Genomic DNA, 22,200 nt, shown 5'->3' with positions numbered 1-22,200 from the left:
GCCGTCCGCGGCGCTTGGCACAAAAATCGTCTCCTCTCAGCCCAAAAAAAAAAAAAAAGACAAGAGAACCCCACCAAAACCCCAATTCTGGCCCCAAATTTGGGGATAAGGGGTGGGGGGACACAGGGGGGGTCACCCCAGCCGGGGCAGACCCAGTGGGCTGGGGTGAATGGGGGGGGGGGGGTCCACCAGCCCTGCACCCCGATGGGCTGGGGTCCCCCTCGCCACTGCTGTGCCCCCCCTGTGCCCCCACCTTGCTATGGGGGGGGTCCTGGCCCTCACCCCACTATAGGGGATGGGGGTCCCAGCCCCTGCCCTGCTATGGGGGAGGGTCCTGGCCCCCACCCCAGCCCCCCAAATTGCTGCCCGGCCAAAAGTGCATATGGCCACGGCCCCCCAGCCGGGGCAGCCTCTCCCTGTGCAGCCCAGAGCCCCCTCCTCTCCTCCCTGCTCTTCCTCCTCCTCCTCCTCCTCCTCCTCCTTCCAAAGTGCAGTTAGTTTAATATTTTAGCCTCTCAGGGAGGGAAATAAATGCTTAAAAAATAATAATCTACGAAGAGAAGGACAATAAAGGGAACGCTCGACCGTCGGGGCCCTTCCCTGTGCAAACAAACAAAATTCGTCAAGTCCTGGGGCGGGGGGGGTGGGAGGGTGGGGGGGTGGCTGTTGGGGGGCACAGCAGGACCCCCACCCTGGGCACAGCATCCCCTTGTCCTTACAGGGGGACACGAGAAAGATTTGGGGGGCATGGGGCCAGAGCGGGGTTTGGGGGGGGGCACAGGGTTGGGGTGGTGTCGTCCCTACACCTCCTGGTCCTCGAAGACCTCGAGGAAGAGGGGGGGGAAGAGCTCGGTGGGACACTCCACCTTCATGTGCAGGAAGCGGCTGGCGTGGCAGGCGCCGATCATCCGCAGATCCGTCACCTTCATCAGCAGCTTGGGCCAGAAGTGGGGAATGTTGTGTTTGCGGTAGTTGATGTAGTGCTCAAAGGCCAGCAGGTAGGTCTCCTGGCACTTCTCGATCTTCTCCACGCAGATCAGCCCCGTCCGGTCTGCAGGAACCCAAGGAATGGTCAGGGCGTGGTGGAATCACGCAGTGGTTTGGGTGGATGGCAGGGACACCTCCCCACTGTCCACCTTCCACCCTGTCCCAGGGTGCTCCATCCAGCCTGGCCTTGGACACTTGGCTTTGTCAGGTCCTCACCACCCTCACAGAGAAGAATTTTTTCCCAATACCCCACCACAACCTCCCCTTTTTGGTTTGAATCTCTCCCTGCTGTCCTGGCATTCCCTGCCCGTGGAGGAGTCCCTCTCATAGGGCTGAGTGTCCCAAACACGCCCTGGCTGTCGGGGTGCCCACCCCACAGACCCACCCCAGCCTGGCAGGGATGCCCAGGGGACCAAGAGGCTCAGCCTGTGCTCCTGGGTGCCCTCTTCACGCTCCTGGAGCTCTGGGAATTGGGGTGCCCACCCCAAATCCACCCAAAATCCAAGGGGGGCATGATTTCCCACCCAATGCACTCTGAAGGTGTTGGGGGGCTCTGGTATCGGGGTGCCCATTCAACACCCCCCCAGGACAGTGAGGATTTTGGGCATTGGGGTGCCCACCTAATGCACCTCTAAATGCTGGGGGTTGTAGGCAAAGAGGTGCCAACACAACGATCCCCATGGACACCCTCTGGGCATGGCAGTGCCCACACAATGCACCTCTAAATGCTGGGGGCTCTGGCATTGGGGTGCCCACCCAACACACACCCAGAACACTGAGGACTCTGGGCATTGGGGTGCCCACCTAATGCACCTCCAAATGCTGGGGGTTGTGGGTAAAGGGATGCCAGCACAACAGTCCCCATGGACACCTTCTGGGCATTGAGGTGCCCACCCAATGCACCTCCAAATGCTGGGGGTTGTGGGTAAAGAGATGCCAACACAACCATCCCCATGGACACCTTCTGGGCATGGCAGTGCCCACCTAATGCACCTCCAAATGTTGGGGGTCGTGGGCAAAGAGATGCCAACACAACAATCCCCATGCACAGCCTCTGAGCATGGCAGTGCCCACCCAATGCACCTCTAAATGCTGGGGGTCGTGGGCAAGGGGGTGCCAACACAACAATCCCCATGGACACCCTCTGAGCATGGCAGTGCCCACCTAATGCACCTCTAAATGCTGGGGGCTCTGGCATTGGGGTGCCCACCCAACACACACCCAGAACACTGAGGACTCTGGGCATTGGGGTGCCCACCCAATGCACCTCCAAATGCTGGGGGTTGTGGGTAAAGGGATGCCAGCACAACAGTCCCCATGGACACCTTCTGGGCATTGAGGTGCCCACCCAATGCACCTCCAAATGCTGGGGGTCATGGGCAAACAGGTGCCAACACAACCATCCCCATGGACACCTTCTGGGCATGGCAGTGCCCACCTAATGCACCTCTAAATGCTGGGGGTTGTGGGTAAAGAGATGCCAACACAAAAATCCCCATGCACAGCCTCTGGGCATGGCAGTGCCCACCTAATGCACCTCTAAATGCTGGGGGTTGTGGGCAAAGAAGTGCCAACACAACCATCCCCATGGACACCCTCTGGGCATGGCAGTGCCCACCTAATGTACCTCTAAATGCTGGGGGTCGTGGATAAAGAGATGCCAACACAACCATCCCCATGGACACCTTCTGGGCATGGCAGTGCCCACACAATGCACCTCTAAATGCTGGGGGTCGTGGGTAAAGAGATGCCAACACAAAAATCCCCATGCACAGCCTCTGGGCATGGCAGTGCCCACCCAATGCACCTCTAAATGCTGGGGGTTGTGGGCAAAGAGATGCCAACACAACAATCCCCATGGACACCCTCTGGGCATTGGGGCGCCCACCCAATTCCCCCCAAACCTGCAGGGGATCTCTGGCATCAGGGTGCCCACCCAACCCCTCCTCAGGACAGCGAGAACTCTGAGCATTGGGCTGCCCACCCAACAAACCCTCTGACTCCCCGGGCACCGGGGGCACCCATCACCCCCTTACCTGAGGACATGAGCAGCACAGCCTGGAGCAGGGCCACCTCGGTGTCATCCAGGTTGAAGGCAGAGAGGGACTTGCCCAGGTCGAAGATGGCATCGGAGACGACGCCGAGGCCGCCGTTCTTGAGCTGCTCCCGTTTCACCGCCATCTCCCCGCTCAGCGTCAGCGTCTCGCTCTCGGGGTCGTAGCGCACGGCCGCCCGCAGCGACATGATCTCCATGCAGCACCCCTTCAGCAGGATGATCTGGTCCTCACAAGGCAGCTGGGGGGCAGTTTTGGGGGTGGTTTGGTGTGATTTAGACACTGGGCAGAGCACCCCACGCCTCCCAAAGTCCCCAGCGTGCGTTACCTCTGAAAACATGGGCAGTTTTTTGGCAAAGTCGACCACGCGGGTGATGGCCGGGGTGATGATTTTTGTAAACTCGCTGAACGCCTCCAGGTCGACTTTGTCCCCGTCAGGCATGGAGGCCATAGGGGACTGGCCGATGTCCTCAGGCTGTGGGGGGACACGGTGGTGTTGGGGGGTGTCATGTTCACCATGTGTCCCCTGGGACCACCGTGGTGGCATTGGGGAGCGTGGTGTGACCGTGCCACCCTTGGGACCCCCACAGCATTGGGGGCATTGGGGGTGCAGTGTGACTGTGTCCCCCACGGTGGACATTGGGTTTGGGCACGCAGTGTCACTGTGTCACCCTCTGGGACCCCCATGGCGGGCAGTGGTGTTGGAAGTGTGGTGTGACCATATCCCACCCTGGGACACCCACGGTGGCACTGGGGGTGTGGGGTGACCATAGTGTGACCAACCTGTGGCCCCCACAGTGGTGTTAGGGGGTGCAGAGTGACTCTTTCCCCTCCGTGACCCCCACAGTGGGCAGTGGCACATGGGGGTGCAGTGTGACCGTGCCCCCCCTCTGGGACCCCCGTGGTGGGCAGTGGAGTTGGGGGCGCAGTGTGACCCTGCTCCCCCTCCCTGGGACCCCTCTGAGGCCATGATGTGACTCTGTCCCCCCTCTGGGGCCCCCATGTCACCGGGAACAGCCGTGGCAGGGCCGGTGCAGCAGCCAGGAGAGGGAGCTGCATGACAGGGACAGTGACAGCGCCAGCGGCAGGGCCAGCCCAGGGCCACCCGCGGGCACAGCTGTCCCCTTCGGTCACTGCTCACCCCTGAACCCTTTGGGGGTGACCAGCTCAAGGACGCCGGGCAACGTCCCAACCCCCCTCGAGTGCCCAAGGACACGGTGACATCCCAAAACCTGGCGCTGCCACCACGTGCGCGCCGATGCCGAGTGCCCGAGGTGGTGACAGAGCCCCTCCACTGCATCCCCTCACCAGGAATTTCCGCTTCTGCTTCCAGTGGCTGCCCTGGGCATTGGTGCTGCGGTGGGCTTCTGTCACAACGTGGATCAGCTCCCACTCCTCGGCGCTGGGGTTGGGGCGGTGCTGCAGGGATTTGATCATCTCCTCCTTCCGCCGCCGCTCCCGGTTCTCCTCGATCAGCTTCCTCTTGGCTACCCGCTTGGAGTCATCCAGCACCACTGCCGGGACCCCCAGAATCAGCGGGGATCCCCTCACAATGCACCCCACAGCTGCACCCCCAGAATCAGAGGGGATCCCCTCACAATGCACCCCACAGCTGTACCCCCAGAATCAGCGGGGATCCCCTCACAATGCACCCCACAGCTGCACCCCCAGAATCAGCAGGGATCCCCTCACAATGCACCCCACAGCTGCACCCCCAGAATCAGCGGGGATCCCCTCACAATGCACCCCCAGAATCAGCGGGGATCCCCTCACAATGCACCCCACAGCTGCACCCCCAGAATCGGCGAGGATCCCCTCACAATGCACCCCACAGCTGCACCCCCAGAATCAGCAGGGATCCCCTCACAATGCACCCCACAGCTGCACCCCCAGAATCAGCGGGGATCCCCTCACAATGCACCCCACAGCTGCACCCCCAGAATCAGCGAGGATCCCCTCACAATGCACCCCACAGCTGCACCCCCAGAATCGGTGAGGATCCCCTCACAATGCACCCCACAGCTGCACCCCCAGAATCGGTGAGGATCCCCTCACAATGCACCCCACAGCTGCACCCCCAGAATCGGCGGGGATCCCCTCACAATGCACCCCAAAGCTGCACCCACAGTGACCCCCCAGCCTCCTCCTGCTGCTCCAGGCATCCCAACTCACCCCACAGCACCACCACCCCAACCCACCTCCTCAAAGCCCCCCACTATCATCTGGGACCCCCACAATCAGCAAGGACTCCCCATTCGTGCATCCCACCCCACTGCAGCATCTGAAATGCCAGATTGCTCCTGCAGCTGATCTGGGCACCCCAAAATGCCAGGACCCCAACCTGCCCTGGGATCCTGCAGCTGATCTGGGTACCCCAATGTGCCCCACAATGCCAGGACTCCAACCTGCCCTAGGGTCCTGCAGCTGATCTGTGCACCCCAAAATGCCAGGGCCCCAACCTGCCCCGGGGTCTTGCAGCAAAAGTGGGTACCCCAAAGTGCTGGAACTCCAACCTGCCCTGGAGTTCTGCAGCTGATCTGGGTACCCCATTGCACCCCAAAGTGCCAGGACCCCAACCTGCCCTGAGGTCCTGCAGCTGATCTGGGCACCCCAAAGTGCTGGAACTCCAACCTGCCCTGGAGTTCTGCAGCTGATCTGGGCACCCCAAAGTGCCAGGACCCCAACCTGCCCTGAGGTCCTGCAGCTGATCTGGGCACCCCAAAGTGCCAGGATCTCAACCTGCCCTGGGGTCCTGCAGCTGATCTGGGCACCCCAAAGTGCCGGGACCCCAACCTTCCCTGGGGTCCTGCAGCTGATCTGGGCACCCCAAAGTGCCAGGACCCCAACCTGCCCCACCAGCCATGCCCCCCAGTGCCCCCCAACTCACAGTCCATGGCCATGCCCACGGAGATGCACTTCTTGAAGCGGCACAGCTGGCACTGGTTGCGGGTGATCTTGTCGATGACGCAGCACCCATCGTATTTGCAGGAGTAGGTGGGGTGCAAGTTCTTCTGGATGGTCCGACGGAAAAATCCCTGGGGAGGGCGAAAGGGGGGGGACACAGTGAGCCCTGCTGAGCCCCCCCTGAGCCCCCCAAACCCCCCGTGCCCCAGCTCACCTTGCAGCCCTCGCAGGTGATGCAGCGGTAGTGGTAGCCGGTGGCCTTGTCCCCGCACACCACGCACTGTTCATCTTTGTCCAGGTAACTAGGGATGTACCCTGGGGGGACCCCCGAGTCAGGGACCCCCAGGGCACCCCGGGGCAGGGCCTCCCACAGCAGGGACTCGTGGGGTGCTCCATGACAGAGACCCGCAGAGCACCCCATGACGGAAATTCCAATGACAGAAATTCCAATGACAGAGACTCCCAGGGCACCCCAAGTCAGTGGCCCCTGGAGTGCCCCATGACAGGGGAACCCCTGGAGCACCCTGTACCAGTGACCCTCTGCACACCCCACATCTGGACCCCCCCAGAAATCCCAAGTCAGGGACCCCTGGAGCACCCTGTACCAGCGACCCTCCCACACACCCCACATCAGGGACCCCTGAGAAAACCCTGAATCAGGGACCCCCTGCACACCCCAAATCAGAGCCCCCCAGGAGCCCTAAATCAGGGACTCTCTGCACACCCCACATCAGAGACCCCTGGCACAAGCAGCATCACCCCCCCCATGCCAGGGATGCCCACTACACCCTCCCCTCTCTGTGCCTCAGTTTCCTCTCTGTCTGCACCCAGCGCTGTCTGCCCTGCCACTGCCTCCAGCCCGGCACGGGAACGGTTAACTCTGGGGTGTGTGAGTGGGGGGTGCCCGAGCCCCCCGCAGCAATAAAGCCCCCATTATCCCATTAACCGGCAGCAGGGGGGGGTCCCTGTCCCCCTGGCACACAAAGACACACTGTCCCCGCTGCTCTCCGGGGAGCAGAGCCCCCCCCCAGCCTCCCCACCGCCAACGGCCCGGGGAAACTGAGGCACGGATCATCAGCAGGACCCCAGCACCCTCCTGTCCCCCCCTCGTGTTTTGGGGGGGGGGCTGGAAGTGGCAATCCCCACGGGGTGGGGGGATATGGGGAGAGCGCTGAACGCCTGGGTGCCCCCCACATTTCGGAAAAGTGTCCGGCATTGCTGCACCCCACAAACGCAGGCGCGGGGACCCCTGTGGGGCTCCCCGGGTGCCGAATGTGGCGCTCCCCGGGTGCTCCCCCCGTTCAGGGAGCGGGGAAGGCGCAGGGGATGGGCGGGAGCCGCACGCCCGGTTCCCCCCGGTTCCCCCCCGGTTCCCCCCCGGCAGCTCCCGCCAGCGCCGGCCGCTCCCCGCCGGGGAATGGGGCAGGGCGGGGGGCAGCGCCCGCGGGGCCCCCCTTATCGGCGCCCCTTATCGCCCACCCCAGGGCGCTGCCGCCCCGAGAGCGCCGCCCCGAGCTGACTGAGGGGGGACGAGAGCCAGGGGGACCCTGCAGGGATGGGGGGTGCAGGGAGGGATTTTGGGGTGCCTGCGATACAGCGGGTGTCCCTGCGAGCCTGGCAAGGATGTGGGAGCTCTTGGGGTGCCCACAGGGGACACGGGGTGTCCGTGGGACACCGGGGAGCCCAGCCAAGATCTGGCGTGCCCCATGGACATTGGGGTGCGCAGACACAGCAATCTTGGGGTGCCCACAGGGGACACGGGGTGTCCGTGGGACTCCGGGGAACCCAGGGGTGTCCATGGGACATTGGGATGCACAGATATGGGAATCTTGGGGTGCCCACAGGGGACACGGGGTGTCTGTGGGACTTTCTCACTCCGGGGAGCCCAGGGGTGTCCGTGGGACATTGGGGCCCGCAGACACAGCAATCTTGGGGTGCCCATCGTGGACGACGGGTGTGCACAGATTTTGGGGGACCCAGGTGACACATAGAGACCCTGGCAAGAATTCGGGGCCCCCAGGGTGACGCATGAGGTGCCCGGGTGAGCTGGGGGTGCCCAGCAGGGTTCAGGGGGTGCCCGGGTGAGCCGGGGGTGCCCAGCAGGGCTCATGGGGTGCCCGGGTGAGCCGGGGGTGCCCAGCAGGGTCAGGGGGTGCCCGGGTGAGCCGGGGGTGCCCAGCAGGGTCAGGGGGTGCCCGGGTGAGCTGGGGGTGCCCAGCAGGGCTCATGGGGTGCCTGGGTGAGCCGGGGGTGCTCAGCAGGTTCAGGGGGTGCCCGGGTGAGCCGGGGGTGCCCAGCAGGGTCAGGGGGTGCCCGGGTGAGCCGGGGGTGCCCAGCAGGGTCAGGGGGTGCCCGGGGGGGTTCAGCGGGAGCCGCCCCGTACCTGACATGCTGCTCTTCACCAAACATTGGCTGCTCTTTCTTTTGCGCTTCCCATCCAGCCACCTGCGGGAGCGGACGGGGGGGGGGGTCACAGGCTGGGACAGCGCCCACGGATTCCCGCTGCCCCCCCCCCCCCCAAAATTCCAACAGCGCCCCAAAATCCCCCTCGGACCCCCTTCCCTGCAGGCCCCGCCCGGGGGTCCCAACGCGGCGATGTCACGGGTGGGTGCGGTTGGGGGGGGGTGGAGAGGACCCTGGGGACCCCCCCCCGCCCAGAACAGCCCCCCCGGGACCGGGACCCCCCCCCCGGGACACGGCACCGCCCCTGGGGGGGGAAAGAGGGGAAGGGAAAGGGTGGCGGGTGGGGGAGGGGAAGGGTGGGGGGGTGGGGGAGGGGCGAGGGAAGGGTGGGGGGAGGGGCGGGTGGGGGGAGGGGCTCATTCACAGTCAAAGACAAAATGTCCTTTTGGCTGAGCGGGGAAGTGACGTCATCGGGGGCTCAGCCAATGGCGGGCGGCGGGGGTCCGCGCGCGCCCGGCCCCGCGGGGGGGGGAGGGGCACCTGCGGGGGGGGGGGGGGGCGACACGGGGATCTCTCACCCACCCCCCCCCCCATCAGGGGGGGCTTCAGCCCAAGGTGACCCCGAAATAGCCCCGGGATTGGGGGGGGGGGCGTGAGGGGCCCCCGCGGGGAGAGCCACGAGTGGGGGAGGGAGGGGACACCATGGGGACACCTGGGCACGGACACACCTGGTGACGCGTGGGGTGCAGGGGGACACCCAGGACACGTGGGGATGATCCCCAGAACGGGAGGGGCGGTTGGGGACATGTGGGGTACAGGGTGGGGCTGGGGGGCACAGGACATGGGGGACACCCACGGAACGCGCGTGGGGACACGCGGGGGGGGGGGACGGGGACACGAGGGACACCCAGGACACGGGGACACGTAAATGAGCGTGCAGGGGGACACAGCGGGCGCGAGGACACAGGGGACACACCGGGCACGACAATACAAGGGACACGGTGGGCACAGGGACACGGTGGGCACGACAATACAAGGGACACGGTGGGCACAGGGACACAGTGGGCACGACAATACAAGGGACACAGTGGGCACAGGGACACACCAGGCATGACAATACAAGGGACACAGTGGGCACGACAATACAAGGGACACAGTGGGCACGACAATGCAAGGGACACGGTGGGCACAGGGACACACCGGGCACAATACAGGGGACATAGTGGGCACAGGGACACGCCAGGCATGACAATACAAGGGACACGGTGGGCACAGGGACACACCGGGCACAAGGACACAAGGGACACACTGGGCACAGGGACACACCAGGCATGACAATACAAGGGACACAGTGGGCACGACAATACAAGGGACACGGTGGGCACAGGGCACACCGGGCACAATACAGGGGACACAGTGGGCACAGGGACACGCCAGGCATGACAATACAAGGGACACGGTGGGCACAGGGCACACCGGGCACAATACAGGGGACATAGTGGGCACAGGGACACAGTGGGCACGACAATACAAGGGACACGGTGGGCACAGGGCACACCGGGCACAATACAGGGGACACAGTGGGCACAGGGACACAGTGGGCACGACAATACAAGGGACACGGTGGGCACAGGGCACACCGGGCACAAGGACACAAGGGACACAGTGGGCACAGGGACACACCAGGCATGACAATACAAGGGACACAGTGGGCACGACAATACAAGGGACACGGTGGGCACAGGGCACACCGGGCACAATACAGGGGACACAGTGGGCACAGGGACACAGTGGGCATGACAATACAAGGGACACGGTGGGCACAGGGGTGCAGCAGGTATGGGGACACTTGGGGACACACACGCCATTCGGACACAGAGGGCGCGGGGACGCGCAGTGCCACCCCAAGCAGTGCCACACGTGTGTCCCCGCGCCGGGCTGGGCGCTCACCGGGTGTCCTCTGGCTCCGACAGCGGGTCCAGGGTGCTGGGCTTCTGTTCCATTCACCGCAATTCCATCAAGGAGCGCTCAGCACCGACCGGGGGGGGGGCTCCGGCGCCACGCGGGGGCCACGGCGGGGTGGCCACGGCCGGGGGTGGGGGGTGGCCACGGCGGGGGGCTACGCCGCGCACCCCATGGTGCCCCTCAGTGCTCAGCACCGCGCAGCATCCCGGGCCGGACCCTGCGGGACGGCAGAGTCAGCCCAAAGCGCCGGGAGAGGGCAGCGACCGGCCCCGGGGGACACGGAGGGGACACCCCCAGGCAGGGGTGGGGGGTATGGGGCACCCCCAGGAGGTGTGGATGGGGGTAGGGGTGGGTGTGAGCGTGCAAGGGTGTGTGGAGCGTGTAAGGGCGGTCAGGGCTGGGCAAGGGCATGAGGGACGTGCAGGGTGTGACAGCAGCGGGGCTGGGCCAGAGGGCAGAGCGGGGTGAAACGCACGCGGGGGGTTGAAATGCGCGGGTGTGAGAAATGCACAGGTGTGCAAGGCTGTGGGAGCATTCAAGGAAGGGAAGAGTGTGCAGGGTTGGGGAAGAGCGTGCGGAGATGCATGAGAATGTGCACAAGCGTGTGAGCGTGTGCACGGGTGTGCCACGCCGTGGGAGAGCGTGCAGGGCACATGTGAGAGCGTGCATGGGTGTGCAAGAACATGTGCAGGTGTGTGAGAGCGTGCAGAGGTGTGCAGGGCACATGTGGGAGCGTGCATGGGCGTGCAAGAACATGTGCAGGTGTGTGAGAGCGTGCAGAGGTGTGCAAGAGCATGTACAGGTGTGTGAGAGCGTGCAGAGGTGTGCAGGGCACATGTGGGAGCATGCATGGGTGTGCAAGAACATGTGCAGGTGTGTGAGAGCGTGCATAGGTGTGCAGGGCACATGTGAGAGCGTGTATGGGCATGCAAGAGCATGTACAGGTGTGTGAGAGCATGCATAGGTGTGCAGGGCACATGTGAGTGGGTGCATGGGTGTGCAAGAACATGTGCAGGTGTGTGAGAGCGTGCAGAGGTGTGCAGGGCACATGTGGGAGCGTGCATGGGTGTGCAAGAACATGTACAGGTGTGTGAGAGCATGCACAGATGTGCAAGGACATGGACAGGAGTGTGAGAGCATGCACAGGTGTGCAAGAGCATGTACAGGTGTGTGAGAGCATGGACAGGAGTGTGAGAGCATGCACAGGTGTGCAAGGCCATGGACAGGAGTGTGAGAGCATGCACAGATGTGCAAGGACATGTGCAGGTGTGTGAGAGCATGCACAGGTGTGCAGGGCACGTGTGAACGCGTGCATGGGTGTGCAAGAGCATGCACAGCTGTGTGAGGCTGTGGCAGTGTGTGAGAGCGTGTGCAGGGCCGTGCAAGGCTCTGTGAGCGTGCAAAAGCACACCCAGGGGTGCAAGGCTGTGCGAGGACGTGCCCAGGGCACAAGCACGCACACACGGGAGCTCCCCCCACCTTTGGGGCAGGGCTGGGGGTCCCCAAGAGGAGGGGAGAGCGTTGGGGCAGGGGGTGCAAAGGGCAGCGATGTTCACTGCACGGCCGAACACCCCAAAAAGGGGCAGCGATGTTCACTGCACAGCCGAACACCCCAAAAAGGGCAGCGATGTTCACTGCACGGCCGAACACCCCAAAAAGGGGCAGCGATGTTCACTGCACGGCCGAACACCCCAAAAACGGCAGCGGTGTTCACTGCACAGCCGAACACCCCAAAAAGGGCAGCGGTGTTCATTGCACAGCCGAACACCCCAAAAAGGGCAGCAATGTTCACTGCACGGCCGAACACCCCAAAAACGGCAGCGATGTTCACTGCACGGCCGAACACCCCAAAAAGGGCAGCGATGTTCACTGCACGGCCGAACACCCCAAAAACGGCAGCGGTGTTCACTGCACGGCCGAACACCCCAAAATCCGGGGCTGGCGGTGAATTATGGGGCGATTTATGAGGCAGGAGGCCACTTACGGGATGGGGGGCGCCGGAGCTCCGGGCGATCCCTCCTCTGCGAGCTCTGCTGTGGCAAAGACACGATGGGTGGGGGGGTCAGGGCACGGGCAGCACCGGGGGGCACCCCGGCACCCCCTCCCCAACGACGGCAGCGGCACCGCCGGCTCTCAGCGCCCACATCCCACGGGTGCGATGGGGGGGCCCTGCTCACATCTCCCCCCCTCCCCGTGACCCCCCGGTGACCCTCCCGGTGCGAGGGGCGCGGGGGGCCCGGAGCCCGCGGCGGGGGGGGGGCGGCGGCGGGCGCGGTGCCCAGCCCCGGGCTCCTCCGCTCCGCGCGGGGACAGCAGAAAGTAGGTCACGTTTGTCTTGGCCGCCACAGAAATTCCTCCGGCGGATTTAAAACGCGGCGGACGGGGCTGGGGGGTGGCCCCCCCCCGACACCCCTCATTGCTGTCGCCCCTTCCTCCTAGATGAGGGCACCCCCAACCAGCGAAGGATGAGGGGAGAGAGATGCTGCACCCATGGGTGCACAGAGCACCCCGCGCCGCACATGGGGTTCGCATGAGGCGTCCCCCAGAATGAGGAGGGGGCGTCGCCTGCAGCAGCCTCTTCAGGGAAACTGAGGCACGCAGCGCACCCACCAGCCCGGGGTGCACTCCCCATTTCGGGGGGGGCTTATGGGGAATGGACGCCCCTCGCCCGCAGCCTCAGGCCGGGTTTGGGGCCGGCGGTACCTATAGAGCCGGGGGCTGCAGCAGCAAATGTTTGTTCCATATGGGAACGGCGCGCCGAGAACTTCCAAGTATAGGCACTGGCAGGGATCCAGAGCTGCGCGGCCCCCGCCGGGCACCGGCCCCCCCGCCGCCCCCCGCCCCTCTCCCCCGGGACCCGGCAGAGCCCCGACACGCTCGGGGCATGTGTGGGGCTCGGGGTGCAGCGACGTGGCGCTGGAAGCGCTCTGGGGTGGAATATGGGCTGTCCCCAAAGCCGGCGTGCGCTGGGTGGGCTTGGCCGCCCCGCCTCAGTTTCCCCGCCGAGGTGGCCTGGGGGTGCAGCCCCCCAAACGAGAGAGGTGTAGGGATAAACGGGGAGGCGTTTTAGGACGGGGTTCGCCACCCCAGCGAGACGCCAGCAGCCCCCTGACACCCTCGGCATCACCGGCACCCTGGGATCGCCCGGCGGAGCCTGCGGTGCCGCTCCAGGAACCGTCACTCGAGGAATCCCGGGCGCGCTGGGGCGGCCCAGACAGACAGACAGACACGGGAGGCGGCTCTTCTCGTCCTCCTCCTCCTCCTCTTCCTCCTCCTCCTCCTCCAGCGGGACACGTGTGATGAGCGCAGCCAGGTCTCAGCCCACCCTGCGCCGCCGGCACCCAAACCCGCGCGTCCCACCTGCAGCACCAGGTGCTCTGGGTGGGTGCTGGGTGGGAGCGGGGTGGCAGCCGGCGGGAGCCCCCCCGGCCCAGCCCCCCCAGCCCAGCCCCACGCCCAGGGGAGCGTTTCTGCTGAGTCGGGTGGTTGCAGGCGGCTGAAAACAACCCTGGGGCAAAGTCCGGGGCTGGGCCCGACGGCGGGAGCCACCTCGCCCCAGCGGGGGCACCCAGCACCCCGCTCCCCACGGACCCCACCCCGGGGACCCCCCAGACAATGGGAGACCCCTCCACAAAGGCGCTGACCGCCTCCGTGGGTGCCGGGGCTGCCCCATGGGGACATTGCCGTGTCCCTGCCCCCCAGCACAGATGGGCTCCGGGGGTCCCAGCGCCCCCCCAGCCCAGCTGCCAGGCGGGTCAGGGAGGTGAGGCCCTAAGCGCTTTAGCCACGGTGCCAATTAGCGTGATTAGCACGGGCTGGGGGCAGGGCAGCCCCGCGGCCGCCGGCCAGGGATCCCCGGCCATGCGGGCACCGGGGCAGTGTCACCGCGGGCACTGCGGCGTCACGGTGGGCACCGGGGCACTGTCACACTGGGCACTGGGGCAGTGTCACGGTGGGCACCAGGGCAGCGTCACGGTGGGCACCGGGGTGGCACAGATCTGCCTGACAAACCCTGGCTGCACCGGCTGGCACGGCCGTGCCATGGGAGTGTGGCCAGGCACGGGGCACCTGCCGTGCCACGGCTGGCGGCACCCGGCACGCGCCGATGCCCGTGTGTGAGGCCGTGCCAAGTGCCACACGCGTGTCTGCGGCTGCTGCTGTCACACACCTGTGCCAGTGCCCGGCACACCATCACACCCAGTGCCACGCAGCGCGGCGGGCACGTGTGGCAGTGGGGACAGCGCGCTGTGCCGCGCCGTGCTGTGTCAGGAGGCTGCAGGAATCCCAGGCATGCACAGCAGCTGGGCAACCCGAGCAAGGGGGATGCCACGGGCCTGACATCAGGGCAGCCCCCCCAGTGCCATGGGGGCGCTGCATGGTGCCCCCTCCCCACAAAGGATGGCTGAGCCCGGGTTTGTGTCCTCCCTGTGGCTCACGGCTCATTGAAGCCACCACTCGTAGGACAGCTGGTGGCTGCAGGGCTGGTGACCTGTCCCGACACTGACAGGGCACCAAATGTTGTGGCCTTGAGCCTCTGACAGGTCCCGTGTCTGACATCACCACAGAGGGGACCTGCACCACGACCCAGCCCTGGCTCTGCAGCCCCCAGGATTCCCAAAACTCTGCATCCAACCAAGGCCCCCAGGATTCCCAAAACTGCATCCAACCAAGGCCCCCAGGATTCCCAAAACTCTGCAGCCAACCAAGGCCCCCAGGATTCCCAGGAACTCTGCATCCAACCAAGGCCCCCAGGATTCCCAAAACTCTGCATCCAACCAAGGCCCCCAGGATTTCCAAAACTCTGCATCCAACCAAGGCCCCCAGGATTCCCAAAACTCTGCATCCAGCCAAGGCCCCCAGGATTCCCAAAACTCTGCATCCACCCAAGGCCCCCAGGATTCCCAAAACTCTGCATCCAACCAAGGCCCCCAGGATTCCCAGGAACACTGCATCCAACCAAGGCCACTCCAGCCACTCCTTCCTGCCGTGTGTGAGCATTCAGCTGTGCCTCCTCTTCCCTATCCCACAGGAGCTGCCTGGCAGAGAAAGAGCCACGCTCCCCTATCCCCAGCAGCGTGTCCCCTGTGCCAGCACACAGGATGTGCCTCATCCCGCTGTCACAGCTTGTCCAGGCTGCAGAGGTCACCCAAGAGGGTGACCCCCGAGCACCTGGTGTGTGCTGAGTGTGCCCAGGCTCAGCTCTTTGGGGTGGCTGCGGGCCCCGAGCCCCGCGGGGTGCCCCTGGCCCCAGGAGGTGTGCCGGGACGCCGGGAGCTATTCTCAGCCCTTGGCACAGCATGGGACGTTTCTAAATCGGGGGCTCTGGTTCACGTGCACGGGGACGGGGGGGAGCTCCTGGGTCCCCTCCCCCTGCTCGAAGGGGAGGAGGTGGCCGCCACGAGGTGCCCAGCGCGGGCACCCACGAGGGGACACAGGGACAGGCACCGGGACGCGGCACCGGGACCGCGTCCCCCTTGAGAAGGGGACACACGGGACAGTCCTCGCAGTGTTCCTGCAGCCACCCGAGCCTGTCCGAGGGTCTGCAGCGCGGGGGACACCCCGAACGGCACCGACCCCGCCGCGCCCCCCGCGCCCGCACCCAGCCTGAGCGGGGCCCTGGCAGCGCAGCCCGCGCCCGCCTTCGCCTACACCGCGCCCCCCTTTTCTCCTCCTCCTCCTCCTCTTCCCCCCCGGTCCGGAGGGGCACCCAGGCGTCCGGCCCCGCCCCCATGCACCGGCGGCTGCGCGGGGTCCGGCGGGGCCGGGGGTCCGCGGGATGGGACCCCCGGGGCGGCCCCGCCGCCGCCTCGGTGTCCGCTGACCCGGGAAGGCGCTGGCGGGGCGAGGAGCGGAGCCGGGGGATTGGGAGGGGGGGGGTCCCGCTTCCTGCAGCCGCCGCCCGTCAGGAGGGGTCGGGGGGTGCGCCCGCAGCCTCCCCGTGCCCGCTCCGCAGGGTGCGGGACACCGGGGACACCGGGGACACCGGGAGTGCGCGGCCCGCGCTCCCCGCTCCGCGAACCCGTGTGCGGGGCGACCCCGCGAAGGTCACGGCCGCGGGAGGGAAAGGGGTGCCCGTGGAGCCCCCACGCGAGGATCCCGCTCCCGGGGCCCGCACCGTGGCGGGGGGCGCACGCAGCCGCACCGAACTGCCCTGGGGAGGGGGGGACGCGCCTCGTCCCCACCCTGCGCCAAGACCCCCGGGCAGGGGAGCCCCCCCAAACCGGTTCCACCGGGGTTTGCCCGCGCCCCACGGCGGCCCCAGCCCCCTTAGCGCTGCAGCGGAGCCGCGGGGGTCCCCGGTGCCGTCGGAGGTCAGGCGGGGTGAGGCACAGCCCGGCCTCCCGGTGCGGCTCCGGTGTCGGTGCCGGTGGCAGTCCCGGGCGGGGGGGTCACGACTGAAGGTCGCGGTCCCGGGGTGACCTTGGCCGTGGCGCCCGCCCGCCCCTGCCTCAGTTTCCCCGCATCGCACAGTGGGGACGCACCAGAGTCCGGTCGGGACCGCATCCCTAACCCCGGCGGCGACACCGGACCGGGGCAGGATCCGCCCCCCCGGGGTTGGGGTGGGGGACACCCCGCGGGACCGCGGGGCGCCGAGCACAGGGGAGCCCCCGCCACGCCCCGCGCCCTGCTCAGGGCGAAGCCCGTGGTGCGGGACTCGAGCCCCCCCCTCCCACCCCGCCGCACCGGGGACGCCCCCCCCGCTGCCCCCGCCCTAACCGGGAGCGGCCGAACCGCCCCCCCTCCCCGCCCCCCCCCCCCCCCGCGCTCCGCTCTCGGCGCAAAAAAAAAAATAATTAAAAAAACAATTTAAAATTTTCATCATAAAAAAAAAATCGCAGCATTCCTGCCGCCCTGCGGGGTGGGTGCGGGGGAGCGGACACAGCGGCCCCTAAAACCCTCACGGACACCCCACGGCGCCGTCACGGCCCGGCCGTCCACGGTTCCTCCCCCCACCCCCCCCCCCGCGCCGCGACAGGGCCACGGCCTGCCCACGGCCCGGCCCCGCGACCTGCCCACGGCGCGGCCCCGCGCCCAGCACCGCAGAGCCACGCCGCGGCCCGGACCCCGCCACGCCGCCACGCCACGGCCACGGGGGGGCCGCGGGGCCGGGGGGCCACGGCCGGGGGGGGGCTGCCCCCGTGGCGCGGCGTGGCGGGCGGGGGGCAGCTCCGTGCCCCGCATGCAGCGGCCGCGGGTGCGCTGGGGGTGGGGGGCGCGGTGCCCCCCCCCCCACCCGCCCCCCACGGGGGAACGCGGCCCCCCCGCCCCACGCCAAACGCCCGGATTTTCCAAGAGAGGAAAAAAAAAAAAAAAAAAAAAAAAAATCTTTGCCCGTGTTTTTTCCTCGCGGTTCGCGACCCCCCCGAGCCCTCCGCGGGTGCCGAGGCTCCCGAAGCGATCGCCGCCCGCCCCCCCCATTCCACGCAGCGAACTGCGCCCGGGCTCAGCCGGGGGGGCCCGGGGGGGGCGGCCGTAAACAACCGGGGGGCGGCGGGGCCGCTCGGGCCGGCGGGGCCGCTCGGGCCGTACCTGAGGTGGACGGCGGCGGGCGCGGAGCGGCGGCGCGGGGCGCGGAGCGGGGCTCGGAGCGGCGGTGCGGGGCGCGGAGCGGAGCGGGGCGCAGCGGCGGCGGCGGCGGCGGACGAACGGCGCTGGCTCCTCCCTCCCCCGGCCCCGCCGCCCGCCCGCTCCGCTCCGCCGCGGCCGCAGCCCCCTCCGCCGGCCGCAGCCGCTCCCTGCACCCGCCGCGCCCGGCCCCGCGTGGGGACCCACGGGGGTACCGCGGCCGGGTGACCCCGGGATGGCGGCGTGGGGACGGTGGCGGCGGCAGGGCGTGTGTGTGTGTGTGTGTGTGTGTGTGTGTGTGTGATGGGAGCCCTGGCGGTGCCCGCGGGGATGTGGTGACAGCGACAACGAGGACGGGGGGTGGTGAGGGCAGGGTGGGGGGCTGTGGGCAGGGGGTTTGAGGGGAAGTGCCCAGGGGGGTGGGGGATGGCACCAGGGGGAGCTGGGCACTGTGCCCACAGAGTCCCCGGCGTGGTGGCCGTGGCCACAGGAGTTTGGGACGGTGCTCGCGGGGATGTCGTGACAGTGACAACGGGGACGAGGGATGGCGAGCACAGCGTGGCGGGCTGTGCCGGAGGGGGAGCGGACAGGGTGCCCAGGGAGGCCCAGGGGATGCCCGTGGCAGGGTGGGGATGGCGCCCACGGGGACTGGGAACGGCACCCACGGGGATGCTGTGACAGTGACAACCTGGTGTCCACGAGGGCAGGGCACGGCTGGCGACGGTGCCCACGGCCATGCTGTGATAGTGACACTGGGCACCGGAGAGGCTGCCCACAGGATTTGGGGACAGCACCCAGGAAGGGCTGGCACGGTGCCCTCGCTGGGTGGCGGTGGGGTGGAGATGATGCTCACGGAGATCTGGGACGGTCCCCACGGGGCTTGGTGACAGTGCCCACGAGGCAGGGGGCAGCTCCACACCCCGCGGTGCCCAGCCCGGCCCGGGGAGGGGCACACACCAGGCACGGGGGTCCCAATCAGACCCACACCACAGGATCCGCTCCCGCAGGACACCCGCACGTCGGGGGGCCCTGCCCCTGCGCCCCCCGGGGGATGTGTGGGGAGAACGGGGGTCGCACCCCGCCGTGGTGCCGCATCCGGAGCCGCTGTGGGGCCGGGGATGGCGGCGTGCACCGGGAACGCGGGGGGATCACTGGGGAGGGCGCTGAGGGTCGCCCCCCGGAGCCCCCCGACCCGCCCGTGCCACCCCACCCCCGTTCCCAGCAGCCCCTGCTGCCAGCCCCCCCTTTTCCTCCCCGGACTACACGTCCCGTCATGCCCGGGCTTAAAGCGGCTCTGCCGCCCCCCACCCCCGCCCCGATTCCCGCAGCTCGGCCCTGGGACCCCCGGCGGGGTCGGTGTGGCCGCCCCCCACCCCCCAGCCCCGTGGGTACCCCCCTCCCTGGGCTGCACGGGCGGGGCGGTGACACCCAGGGGGATGGATGGGGGTCCCCAAGGGATGAAGGCTTCCAGGAGAGGAGGGTCCCCAAGGGATGAAGGCTTCCAGGAGAGGAGGGTGCCCAAGGGATGAAGGCTTCCTTGGCACGGGTGTGCCCCGGGGATGCTTTCCCATACTCGAGGGGTGCAGGGAAGGGGGGTGCCCAGCGGCTCTCCGGGCACGGTGCTGCTCAGAACGGGGACAACAAAGGGACAGCGCTACCCTGGGAACGGGGATCTCCAGCGGACGGTGGCCCCCAGGTGATGGGGACACCCAGGGGACGGAGGAGAGTGACACCGGTGACACCTGGGACTGCCGGTGGCTGTCCCACAAACACCGAGAGACCCCCCAGGACCTCCTGCTCCGCTGGTCCCCACAGCCCCGTGTCCCCACAGCCCCCACGGATCCCCCCCGCTCCCTGGGTCACCCTGGGGCCCTCCCGGCCTGCCCGGCGCTCCCAGCGTGGCGGGGCAGCGGCAGCGTGACGGCCCCCCCGGCCCTCCCCGCCTGTTCCGTACACTTTATCCTCAGCAAACACGGCACGGCCGCGGCCCCCCGCAGCCGTCTGCCCGCGATAAGGCCGTGGCCGAGCTCGCCTGCCCCCAGCCCCGTCTCAACACCACCTCATGACCCCAAATCCCCTGCCCGAGGCTGCCTGGCAGTCCCCATCGCAGTGGGGAAACTGAGGCAGGGCTGGAGTTTGCCTGTGGCCCCTCTGGAGCGCATGGACCTCTCGCATTCATCACCAGCTCTCTGTGCCCTGTGAGGTGCCCCCAGGGCTGCCACAGGTCTCTCTGCACTGTCCCAGCAGGGTGAGGACCCTGTGCCCTGTGGCTGACCCTGATTTGGGGGGATTTGGGGGGGATTTGGGATTTAGAGGGGCTCTGCTGCTCTTGGGGTGCAGACACTCAGCCGAAACAACGCTCAATTAAATTCATCCTGCTGCTCTGCTGCAGAGACACTAAATATAGCCCCAAATCAGCAGTGGTGCCCCCCCAGGACCCCCAGGGAGGGGATGACACCCAGCACCTCCATCCCCAGCATTGAACACCCCCACGGGGCAGCACCCACCACCAGCTTGGGGTGGGTCTGGACGGCCCCATGGATCAAACCCTTCACACCCCACCAAACACCCGTCACCAGCCATGTGCCCCCCCAACAGGACGTGCCAGCAGCGCCCCCGTGGGAAGGGGGGAGCCCCCCACGCTGGCCCCCGCTCGCCCCTCGCCTGCCCCCGGCTCTGGGAACGGCCCCGGCCCCTTCCGGCCCCCCCCCGGGCCCGGGCCGGAGGCAGCTGTGCCGGGGCGCCCTGCCAAGCACCGAAACCTCGACGCCTTCCCCCCAGCCCGGGGAGCTGCGACCCCCCAAGCACACCCTGCCACCCCCCCACCACTCCCTCCCCTTGAATTTGGGGGGTGCCGTGCCAAGGAGGGGAGGGGGGGGGTCCAACACCCCCGTGTTGTGTTTTCCTCGGCCAGCTGTGGGAAGCGGCCCCCCCTGCACAGGAAATCCCTCCTCACGTCCAGGGCTGCCCCCGGCGGGACCCCCCCCCTCTCTGCCGGGGCCCCTCGCCGGCTGGGCAGCGCTGCTCGCCCGCCTAATCCCGGCCCCGGCACGGGCGGATTTGCTGCGCCCCGGCCCCATGAATGATTAACCGGGGAATTAAGGGGCCGAGAAGCCCCCCCCGCCCCACCCCGCCCCACCATTACCCTCCTTGGAAAATGGGGGCAGCGGGTGACTGAGCCCCCACCTCAGCCCCATGGGGGTCTTCACCCTCCTTCTGAGCCTTGGGGTTCTCCTCTGGGGGTACTGACAGTGGTGGGGGTGCTGAGGGTTTTGGGGGGGGGGTTTGGGGGTGCTGGAGGTGTTGGGGGGCTACTGGGGGCGTTCTGGGGGGATTGGTGAGATGGGAATACCGAGGGGGGGGGCGCTGGCAGTTCTGGGGGGCTGCCCCCCGGCCTTGCTCCCCATCCTCCCGTTGCCATGGCAACGGCTGGCACCATCCCTGGGGATATTTTTAGCGGCTGGTGCTGCAGGGAGGGGGTGGGGGGCAGCCCGGGCCCATGGCTGTGCCACGTGTGTGCACACACGTGTCTGTGTCTGCAGCATAGGGCCGTGCACACCCGCGTGTGCCCGCCCCTGTGCCGGGCCCTGCGTGTGCAACACCTGCCCGGGGCTGCTGGTGTCTGCACACGTGTGCGAGAACACACGCATGCACACACACACACACACTGCTGTGCATCCACATGTGTGAGCTCACCGGCCTGTGTGCGTGCACACGTTTGCACACCTGCACACACGCACAGAGGTGTGCTGGGAGACCTGTGCTGCCCACCCCAGAGCCTTTGCACACTCACCCCTCATGTGCACCATGTTTGCACATCCCTTGTTTTTGCACTCACCTTTTATTTCTACGTCCCCTGTTCTCACACTCACCCTGTTTTTGCACGACTCCTGCCTTTCACATCCACACCATATTTGCACCTTCCCCCTGTGTTTGTACCCCCCCACCCTCCCACACCCCTGCTACTTGCACACCATGCCCTGTTTGCAAAAACCCCGTGTTTGCAACCCATTTTCACCCCGTGTTTGCACACACACCCTATTTGCACACTCACCCCTGCTGTTTGCATAGTCAAGTCCTATTTCCACACTCAGCCCCACATTTCAACACACACACGCACACATCCCGCGTCAGCCCTCTCTCCCCCGTTCGCTCACCCACACATTGTTTGCACTCTCCCCCCGCTGTTTGCACACTCGCCCCCCGTTCCCACCCACCCTTTGCACACACACTCCCGCCCCCGCCCGGCCTAGCCCTCCCGAACTACAACTCCCATCACCCCCCGCGCCCGCCCTGCCCCGCCGCCCAATCAGCGCGCGGC

The 22,200-nt window shown here is 67.2% G+C and overlaps 1 protein-coding gene and 1 long non-coding RNA gene across 2 annotated transcripts; both read right to left on the bottom strand.

Moving 5' to 3' along the window:
• Positions 1–679: 679 nt before the first annotated feature.
• THRA (thyroid hormone receptor alpha) lies at positions 680–10,450 on the bottom strand. Its single transcript, XM_058041605.1, has 8 exons — positions 10,299–10,450; positions 8,329–8,390; positions 6,160–6,260; positions 5,929–6,076; positions 4,350–4,555; positions 3,370–3,516; positions 3,024–3,282; positions 680–1,051 (listed from the first exon to the last, which is right to left on the bottom strand). The coding sequence occupies exons 1-8, from the start codon at positions 10,349–10,351 to the stop codon at positions 801–803; spliced, it is 1,227 nt and encodes a 408-aa protein (XP_057897588.1). The 5' UTR covers positions 10,352–10,450; the 3' UTR covers positions 680–800.
• On the bottom strand, positions 10,448–17,905 carry LOC131094127 (uncharacterized). Its single transcript, XR_009115650.1, has 3 exons — positions 17,844–17,905; positions 12,298–12,343; positions 10,448–10,530 (listed from the first exon to the last, which is right to left on the bottom strand). It is a non-coding gene; the product is annotated as an uncharacterized LOC131094127 (long non-coding RNA).
• Between the last annotated feature and the right edge of the window lie 4,295 nt (positions 17,906–22,200).

This window comes from Melospiza georgiana, chromosome 28 (genome assembly GCF_028018845.1).
Source record: "Melospiza georgiana isolate bMelGeo1 chromosome 28, bMelGeo1.pri, whole genome shotgun sequence".
NCBI lineage: Eukaryota > Metazoa > Chordata > Aves > Passeriformes > Passerellidae > Melospiza > Melospiza georgiana.
This window is presented reverse-complemented; position numbering and strand designations above follow the sequence as displayed.

Excerpts from the sequence above, each read along its gene's own strand:
- THRA (XM_058041605.1), bottom strand. The coding sequence starts at position 10,351 with ATGGAACAGAAGCCCAGCACCCTGGACCCGCTGTCGGAGCCAGAGGAC. Across the intron at positions 8,391-10,298 it reads TCGGAGCCAGAGGACACCCG|GTGGCTGGATGGGAAGCGCA; the intron begins GTGAGCGCCCAG and ends CCGCTCCCGCAG. Across the intron at positions 4,556-5,928 it reads CGTGGGCATGGCCATGGACT|TGGTGCTGGATGACTCCAAG; the intron begins GTGAGTTGGGGG and ends GGGTCCCGGCAG.